The 10,050-nt window shown below is 37.7% G+C and overlaps 1 protein-coding gene across 1 annotated transcript; it reads left to right on the top strand.

Annotated features, from left to right (window-relative positions):
- Positions 1 to 2,107: 2,107 nt before the first annotated feature.
- On the top strand, positions 2,108 to 9,811 carry LOC140444503 (uncharacterized). Its single transcript, XM_072536261.1, has 3 exons — positions 2,108 to 2,117; positions 5,160 to 7,367; positions 9,351 to 9,811. The coding sequence occupies exons 1-3, from the start codon at positions 2,108 to 2,110 to the stop codon at positions 9,809 to 9,811; spliced, it is 2,679 nt and encodes an 892-aa protein (XP_072392362.1).
- Positions 9,812 to 10,050: the final 239 nt, after the last annotated feature.

The raw sequence follows: 10,050 nt of genomic DNA, 5'->3' as shown, positions 1-10,050 counted from the left end.
ATAATAAGATAATTAAATATTCTAGACAAAAATATATAAAATGTAGAAAAGTATACGAGTGATCGTAAAATGTCTTATTTTCTATGTTCCTGCAGATTTTTTTTTTAAATCCAGTATAAATATGGCCACCTTAATTGTAAAATGAGTACAATTCATACTGACGAAGCAGGTTAACTTAAGAGATATCGACCACATTATTTTGTTATTTATCTAGTTGTAGCTAAAAACAATAAACACAGTTATCCAAGCTACTTATTACTGCAAATAAATCATTTTATGTCATACTAGCTCATTATCGTGTTTTTATTGCTTAGTTACCAACTACATAATAGTATACTATATGCCCGTGCGGGCATAAAGTGCACTTTATGGCCCGCACAGGCATAAAAACAAAAAAAAACTATTGAAAACTTCTTAATAACATTTATTATTGAAGTTACAAAACATGGAATAAAATTATTCTAACTACTTATCACTATTTAGTAAAATTCACATAAAATTGGCAATTCTGGGAAGATCCGGTGTTAGATAGATCTGACATTTTCACTTTTTAGGTTTGACAGACGACGGTAATTACTGTAATAACGACGGTATTGCTCATTCTTCTATGATAAATTTTCTGAATTTTTAAAAATATTTAGATTAGGAATATCGCTCTCCCTGGGACTGTATTTTTACCTCGACGACGGTGGGAGAGCCGAGTAACGGGTCGTGGTCCCTAAAATTGTGAGGGGAGCACGACCAGTGAAACCAAGAACAGTCCCAGCGTCCAGCGACTGTGCACCGGGTTGGCGCCGGAACCGAGGCGAGCAGTTGAGAGGCCTTCTGCCTTCAGCAACACAACTACCTACCAACTCTCTTACGGCTACTCAATCCCAATTTCCTATCTCGTCCACACCAAAAAAAAAAAATTTCTCTCAACCCCCCAACAGATCTCATAAGAGTAGTCGACATGTTTACCCCAACTGTCACCTTTACCGTCACACGTCCTGTTCCAATTCCCACGTAACAGGGGAGGCAGCAGTTACGTGGAAACTTCAAGCAGCCTGCTCATACAGATTGCCACTGCGTCCGGAGAAAGACATCGTGCCAAAGATATGGGAGATGCGAGGGTTAGAGCATCACAAACGATCCCTTCGGGATACCTGGCGACTTCCTGAAGTAACTTAGCCTTAGCAAGTTACTTCAGCGGCAAGGGAGCACTGCCGCGCCGGACATATAGCACGTTCCCACTCGTGGGAACTGCATGGACTTTACACACAAAAAGAAGGACGGAAACGACGATGACGAACATAAGCAAACGAACAAGGAAGAAATGAAGATGAATGAAAACAAAAATGGGGTAGAACAGCCGCAAGACGGCAGATTGAGCGAAGCGGAAGAACAAAAGAAATTCGAAGAAGAGATGCTAAACTGGCACAAGAGTCAGCCGAAGATGAACAGATCAAGTCCTCCCAAACATTCAACGTTGGTGGAAGATGACATTTTAAGAGCAATAAACAAAAAGACAAACGGAAAAAGAAAATTCAGGGGAGGAGGAATCATCAATAGAAATCACAGATGTGGTGGACATAGAGGAAGAAGAAAAAAATGAAGAGCAAGGAATCACAAACTGGCAGAACATGGAGGAAAGTATCCTGACAGCCTCGCTGTTCGACGATGACGACCAAGAAGAGATAAAAGAAAAGAAAAAGAGGAAAAAAAACAGTTTTGAGATAAACAAAAAACTCAAGAAAGAAAAGAAAGAAGAAAGAGAAAGCCAGAGATACCAAGAGGAGACAAAATGTAAAAGAATACAGAGGAAACTAAAAGAAGTAATGGATATCCTAAATGGAAAAGGACTCATCGAGGGGGAACAAAAAGCCAAAGCAAGCAAACTAATAAGGGAAATTAACACAATTTAGATTAAGACCAGCCAAAGTAAAAAAACTGCAAAAGGGGAGGACGAAGAAACTAAGTGTGAGCAATGTAAAATAAAACTACTGCAAGAAAGGCAAAGAAAAGAAACAGAAAAAATTATAAGCGCTTTAAAAAAAGGAAGAGATATAAATAACTTCAATCAAATACAAGTAAAGAAATGGGAAGAAAAAGTATTTGAAAAGACAAAATGGGAACAGGTGAGCTTACAGGAGACGATAACTAAAAAAGAATGTCTTATAATAACAAAAAAGGATATAAAAGACCGGGAGTAGAAGACGTGATACGTACTTTCAGGGAGGAAGTTCATGAACTAATAGAGGTCTGCGAAAAAGGAAATGTGGAATATATAAAGAACGGGAATGAAAGTTCCATAACCAGCTAAAGAAGGGAATGTTACATATATGTGGGAAACTAATGTTCAATTTTTTCACATGCGAAAAATCATGTCATTTTTCGCTGTATTACTAGCTACCGTTCTACCACAATTTTACAATTATTTCCCGTTCTCCAACCCTTCCCACTCACATTTTAACCCCACTCCATTAGAAATACAGACAGTTGTAAGATAGCAAAGAAAGTCACACTCTCTTGCCTGTTGTCTCTCGATGATAACGGACATTCTCTCTTGACTGCTGACTGTTGCTAGAGACAGTCGTCCTCTTTTTCGTCTGCTGAGTCCTACTAGGCAGACGTATTATCTCTCTATCGCTACCTATCGCTTGGTACAGACTTACCACGCTTTTTCTCTACTCTACTTATCTCTCTCGCTTATAGTTACGCGAAAAATACCGCAAGTACTATTTTAAATCGTGTACAGACGCAAATGTGCTATATCTCGTGTGATCTAAGTGTTAGTACCGCGAAACACGTCTTCAGAAACCGGTAACCGGACAGTTTCCCCGTATGAAGAAGAACCGCGACTGAAGCCTCTAAATACCGCGAGTGTGTGTATGTGCAGCAGAAGAATTGGTAAGACTTTGTATAAACTTTTTATTTGCTATAATCTGTATAACCTTTTACCACATATCCTAATTTATTTGAACCAGCCCTATGTAATACAGTCCTCATTTACTGAAATTATATTTATAATTTCACATATGTACACCCTTTTTGTACATATTGTGGTCTATTCGAGTCGGATATAAATCATAATATCATAATCTCTCTCTCACTCTCTATCTCTCTGTCTCACATCTTGATTCTACATAGTTTGGTACACTTTTGAGTCATATGTAAATACTCAGTCTCTCTGTTTTATCTCATGCTCAATTGAACATATTTTGATCCAATTAGGTTCAGATAAATCTTATCTCTGCTGTAAATCTCATTAGATTTGGTCCTTCGAAATTATGTATTTCTAGATATGTGTATATGTTCTTTGATATATGTATATACGTATGTATTGATAAATCGATATATTGATAGATCGTTGTTTAATAATTCTTATCTGTGTAAATTCCAATTTTATGATTCTATTGTTAAAGGACGTTAGGAAGTCAGGTAGAATGACCCATTGATAGATACCTGTGACGTAGTAAAAATTCCAGCCCTTTTGTCAACCAAAGATACTCATTATAATCCCAACTAATTGTATTGTTCTCTGACACGTTTCGCCATAGGTACATATCTAGGTAAATAATTTGGGATTTTGTCCTATTGTTCTGAATAATAAATTTTTACAAGAATTCTCCGCTGTTATTGTCATTAATCCCTAGCATAATAATCGCTTTATTCAAATCGCTTGATGACACAAACTAAATTTTTACAATAATCTCTGCTCTTAGAAAGTATTTGCATATTAATTGCTTTATTAAATCAATTAAAATTATCTCAGTGTTAATTTAAATTAAATTCACGACACCAAATATAATTTTCACACAAAAAAGAAACAAGAAACTGATAATCTCATTACACTCTTATATACATATTTTTTCTCTTCTCTTTGTACCCTTTCCAAGGGTCGGTAGGTTTTATTCTCTTTCTCATTCATCTCTGACTTGTACACTCTTATTACACTCTATATAACTATACTATACTCCAATTCAAAATGGCAGAAATTGCAGAGTATTTTTATGCAATGCACGTTTCACAAAGAAATATCGCCAGAATTGCGAACGTTGTTAGTTCAAATGAACAAGGCCTCTCTAATTGTAGAATTAGGGAATATATTACTCAGCTTAGGGCAGCTTATAAATCGTATTTGGATGCTTTGGAAAACCTGGCTGACGACGAAACTATTCTCGAAAGTGAGGAAGTAGATATTACTTATGAAAAATATATGGATGCTTTATGTTTCTTAGAAGAAAAACTGGAAGCTAAACAGGCTTTTAAATTTGATACAAAATTTAAGGCGAATACTTCCAGTAAACACATTGTTAAAAGTACTGATTTGAATATAAATGGCCAAAAAGAAGTTAAAAATACATTTTACTCTGACTCCCTCCCCAATCAGTTCAAAGAGATGAAAGAAATAACTATAAGTACTTCGTTTAGTTCTGCAATTGTTCAAGCTCAGACGCAAGAGCTTCAAAAGCCGACTTATAAAAACACTTCTAATAACATTAGTACTCAAGATGTAATAGGCCAGCCTCTCTTAAAAAATGTGTTACCAGCACAAACAGTCACTTTTCAAAATACTCCAGAACAAAATATGATTACTGAAACTGTAATATCTGCATCTCCCGTGCTTCTTAACATTTCTCCCCCACAAATATTACAAGAATCCAATACCTTGGTTTCAAGTCAAGTTTTACATACACAAAATATTTTAATCTCTGCTCCTATTCTAAAAACTGTCAATTTGTCTCCATTGGTTTTTGAAAACTTAACTCAAGTACCGCCTTCTTGCGGTGTGCAAGCGGAATTGGCAAATATACCTCCCCAAACTCGTATACAAATTCAAGATATCTCTCAACATGAAACTTTAAATGCTCTAAATATACGACAGGTTAATAAACTCTCTATTCAAGCTCAGAATATATTCACTCCCACTTTCTTACATTTCAATAAAATTCCTACACAAAAATCTATTGATTTATTATTAATTGCAACACCTTGTGAAGGAGCTGTACATGTCAATTTTTTGAAAATTATCCCTTCTCGGAATAAATCCATTGTTCCTCCACTAACACACGAAAATCAAATACTCCTCTCACAGCCTCGTATTGACACGGATGTCATCAAATTTCCCTCAATACAAACTGTTCTTACTCATACCACCTCAGAATCTAATTCATTAGATTCAGTAGAACCTGCCTTTTCTTCTGTTACCGTGGCCCTACCATTCGTAGAGGGCCAAGTAACAACAGCTCCTGCAGTGCCCAACAATATTCTGTTACTGGAGGCCCAGTCTGCATTGCCGCCTCCTGATATGGTGAACGTTAATGTAACGTGCCCTACTCCGTTGTTTACTGTCCTTCAGGTTCAAACTTTTGCTAACCAAACCACACACTCAGTAGCCTCTCATACTATAAAAAATTATGCAAATATCGACAATATCGTGACCAGCGCCAATAACTTGGAAAGGATACAGATACCTTACTCTCAACTACGCTCGCTTCTGAACATTCACGGTTTCCAACTTTATAAAATACATTCAAATTCTCGTACCTTTTCAAATGGGTGTAATATGATCTTCACTTCAGAAGTTAATCTTGACTTAGTTAGTAGCTTCTCTAAGGTCCTAGGTATTAACAGGTCACCTTATCAAGACGATTTTTCTTTTAAGTTGCCTATTTGTGAAGAGGCGCCTCCCTTAACAAAAAGAAAATTATGTACCTATGTTTCTCGAATGTATAACTCCTTAGGAAAACTCTTATCTTTTAGAGTACACTCTAAATCTTTCTTACAACGTATCTGGTCATTGCCCTTAGACTGGGACAGTGATATACTGGATGACCTATTGATCTCGGATTGGAAATCATTATTGGATACATTCCAATCAATATCTAAAATTACATTTCCCAGATGCCTGACACTTCCACTGCCTAAATCGGATATGCAATTACATTGTTTCACCGATGCCTCTCAGGACATTTATGCTGCTTGTGTCTATCTTCGAGTCGTGTATAGTGACAACACAGTCACGTCTCGCCTCATAGCATCGAAAACTAGAATAGCTCCACTAAAAAATAAACTAACTATTCCTCGGTTAGAATTGTCTGGTATCTTATTAGGTGTCACTCTTACTAGAAAGGTACTTGAGGTTCTTTCAAAAAACGTCACAATATCTGAAGTTCACATATTTTCAGACAGCCTCATCGCTTTAACATGGATTTTAACAACTAAATTTACATGGAATCCATTTGTACTTCATCGTGTCAGTCAAATCAAAGAATTAAGTAAATCCTTTTTATTTCATCATGTAAGTTCCTCTTTAAACGTAGCAGATTTGCCCTCTAGAGCCTCAGATATCACTCAGTCAATTTTAAAAAAATTGTGGACCGAAGGTCCCCCCTTTTTAGTTTCCAGTGTAATAGACTACTCTCAATTCAGGATAAAAGAATGGACGGGAGATTTACTGGAACTCAGACACACTCAGGTTACTTTAAGCACAACCTCTGACATATCTCAAGTGAATAATACGCTTGAAACCCTTTTTAATAAATGTTCGTCATTTTCAAAAATTCAGAGAACTCTGGCATGTGTTTTTCGTTTTCTCTCAAATCTAAGAAAAAGACATATTAATTCACCTTTAGAATTAGGACCACTGCAGGTTTGTGAAATAAGCTCCTCCACCACTGTGATTGTTAAGTACATACAATCACAGGCCTTTCCTAAAGAATTTCATGAGTTAAAACATCGGAAAATAATCTCTGATAAAACTATCAGGGCACTAAACCCCTTCCTCTCTGAGAAAACTGGACTTCTTCATGTAGGTGGTAGATTAGAATTTGCCCCTATCTCTTTCGAACAGAAACATCCCTTGCTACTACCATCTAATCATTCAGTTGTCAAATTAATGATAAAACAAATGCATGTTAAATTGGGACATGCAGGTGCCTTGACCACGTTGTCAAATTTTCGTTCGAAATATTGGCCTATCTCTAGACTAAGACAAACAAAGAAGATAATACACGACTGTGTGAAATGTTTCCGTTTCATGACACCCAAGTCAACACAACTTATGGCAGATCTCCATCCCGATCGTGTTCTCTCGACAAGACCTTTCCAAAAGGTCTCAGTAGATTACGGAGGTTTTTTCATGATCCGATCCTCTCATCTTAGAAAGGCTCCATTATACAAAGCATACATAGCCTTCTTCATATGTATGACCACCAAATGTGTTCATATCGAACTTATCACCGGCTTAACAGCTGATGCTTTTATTCTCACCCTTAAAAGATTTATTGCAAGGCGGAGCGCTCCCGAGATTATACGGTCAGACAATGCTACTAATTTCTATGGTGCCCGCAATCAGCTTCTTGAGTTAAACGAACTCTTTAAAAGTAAGAACTTCTCGCAGAGGATTACTAATTTCTGCTCTGAAAACTCTATTCGTGTTAAATTTGGAGTGCCTCGTAACCCTTCTCAATTTGGGTTGCATGAGGTAGGGATTAAAGGTGCCAAATACCATCTTTATCGTCTTGTAGAAAATCTTCGTTTTACCTTTGAAGTTTTTTATACAATAATTTGTCAAATCGAAGCCATTTTAAACTCAAGACCTATCACTCAGCTCTCAAACGATCCAAATGATCTCTCAGTCTTAACGCCCGGACACTTCCTTGTAGGAAAAAGTCTCACAAGTCCACCAGAACCAGATCTCTCAGAAATACCACAGAACCGTCTTTCCCTCTTTCAGCATATCTCGAAAATTCATCAAACCTTTTGGAAAAGGTGGTCGGTGGAATATTTGCATATGACCCAAAGTAGGAGTAAGTGGAACATCGCTACTGATCCTTTAAAGATAGGTGATGTACTAATTAAAGATGAAGAGACTCCCCCACTCCTCTGGCCTCTGGCAAAGATTATCGAAGTGCTCCCAGGCAAAGACTCTCTTGTTCGAACTGTTAGGGTATCCACACCTAATGGCGAATATCTTAGGTCAATAAAGAAAGTAGCTAGGTTACCCTTTAACCAATAGTGGTACTTTCTGCCAAAAATGTATATAGTTTCTCTAGACTTTAGTTTCTCTAGATTTTAAATAGTTTTTAGTTATCTTAGTTCATTACAACAGTACCCCTAATGTATACTGGTTTACCCTCGTTCTCGAAGTAACTATTTGATACCCTATCCCAGTGGCGTAACTCTTCTCGCCCGCCCCCAGTATGTTCAATTTTTTCACATGCGAAAAATCATGTCATTTTTCGCTGTATTACTAGCTACCGTTCTACCACAATTTTACAATTATTTCCCGTTCTCCAACCCTTCCCACTCACATTTTAACCCCACTCCATTAGAAATACAGACAGTTGTAAGATAGCAAAGAAAGTCACACTCTCTTGCCTGTTGTCTTTCGATGATAACGGACATTCTCTCTTGACTGCTGACTGTTGCTAGAGACAGTCGTCCTCTTTTTCGTCTGCTGAGTCCTACTAGGCAGACGTATTATCTCTCTATCGCTACCTATCGCTTGGTACAGACTTACCACGCTTTTTCTCTACTCTACTTATCTCTCTCGCTTATAGTTACGCGAAAAATACCGCAAGTACTATTTTAAATCGTGTACAGACGCAAATGTGCTATATCTCGTGTGATCTAAGTGTACCGCGAAACACGTCTTCAGAAACCGGTAACCGGACAGTTTCCCCGTATGAAGAACAACCGCGACTGAAGCCTCTAAATACCGCGAGTGTGTGTATGTGCAGCAGAAGAATTGGTGAGACTTTGTATAAACTTTTTATTTGCTATAATCTGTATAACCTTTTACCACATATCCTAATTTATTAGAACCAGCCCTATGTGTTACAGTCCTCATTTACTGAAATTATATTTATAATTTCACATATGTACACCCTTTTTGTACAACTAATAAAAAAAGGTATGTACGAAATGGCCGAGAAGGCCATCAAACGGATAAGGGAAAGGAAAGAGCCACCTGAAACAATAAGGGTGGTTATCAATAATGAGATATACAAAGATAAGGTACGGAAAGCCCTGGAGTTTGTAGGCCGGGCAGAAAACATCGTATGAGAAATCCAAGTAAGAGGTAAAGAAATGGATAAAGAGTAATGAACGAGCAAGAGGAAGCCCTCCTAATCAAAACAGGGGGCAATTCGTACACGGAAGTATTGAAGGAAATGAACCAAAAAATTAACATCGGAAAGATAAGGGTTAAAGTAAATAGGCTCAAAAAACACAAAAGGGGGGAAATCCTATTAAAACTAGAGAGAAAGGGAACCGCAGAGAAATTACGAAAAGAAATGAATGTAAGAATGACAGGAATAAATATGGCAATCCGGCGCAAAGAATGTTTTTTTTTAACATAATAGGTTTGGATCCAGGGGTAATGGAGGAACGACTCCAAAGTGCCATAAAAATATACACAGGAATACCCAGGAAAGAAATTGATATAAAGACGCTAAGAACAAATAAACATGGGGAACAGGTGGCGACCATAGCCGTACGCCCATCAAGAGCTGAAGAATTGAGGAGATACAGCTCCATAATTATAGGCTGGGTATTATGTCCTATCAGTGAAAGATATACCCCAACAAGGTGCTACAAGTGCCTTCACTATGGCCACAGCACATATGAGTGCAAAGGTGAGAGCAGGGCAGCGTGCTGCTACAACTGCTTAAAATCAGGACACACAGCAGTGCAGTGCGACAGCACTTCATACTCCCTCACCTGTAATGAGGAAGGTCATAGAATTGATAGGATGCAGTGCCCAGCCTATAGAAGGTGGGTGTATGGCAGGGGAGGGGACAGGGAGCCCCCAAAGGGTGGGTAAATGTAACAAGGAAAGCGAAAAAGCGAGAGGTGGCTCCGTGGAGAACGCGAGTGGGCCCCTCTACAGCCCACCGGCGGGACAGGAAGTCATCTCTCTCATATTTGCATGGATAAAGGCATCCAAGTATTACAACATTATATCCACGTTATTTACTAAATGCTATCTATTATATTTACATATTCATATACTTTATTTATTTAAAAATTTTATATGTACACACATTTCTTATTTTATTTATA

This window comes from Diabrotica undecimpunctata, chromosome 6 (genome assembly GCF_040954645.1).
Source record: "Diabrotica undecimpunctata isolate CICGRU chromosome 6, icDiaUnde3, whole genome shotgun sequence".
In the NCBI taxonomy this organism is placed as follows: domain Eukaryota; kingdom Metazoa; phylum Arthropoda; class Insecta; order Coleoptera; family Chrysomelidae; genus Diabrotica; species Diabrotica undecimpunctata.
The sequence above is the reverse complement of the archived record's forward strand: the minus strand, read 5'-3'. Positions and strand labels throughout refer to the sequence as shown.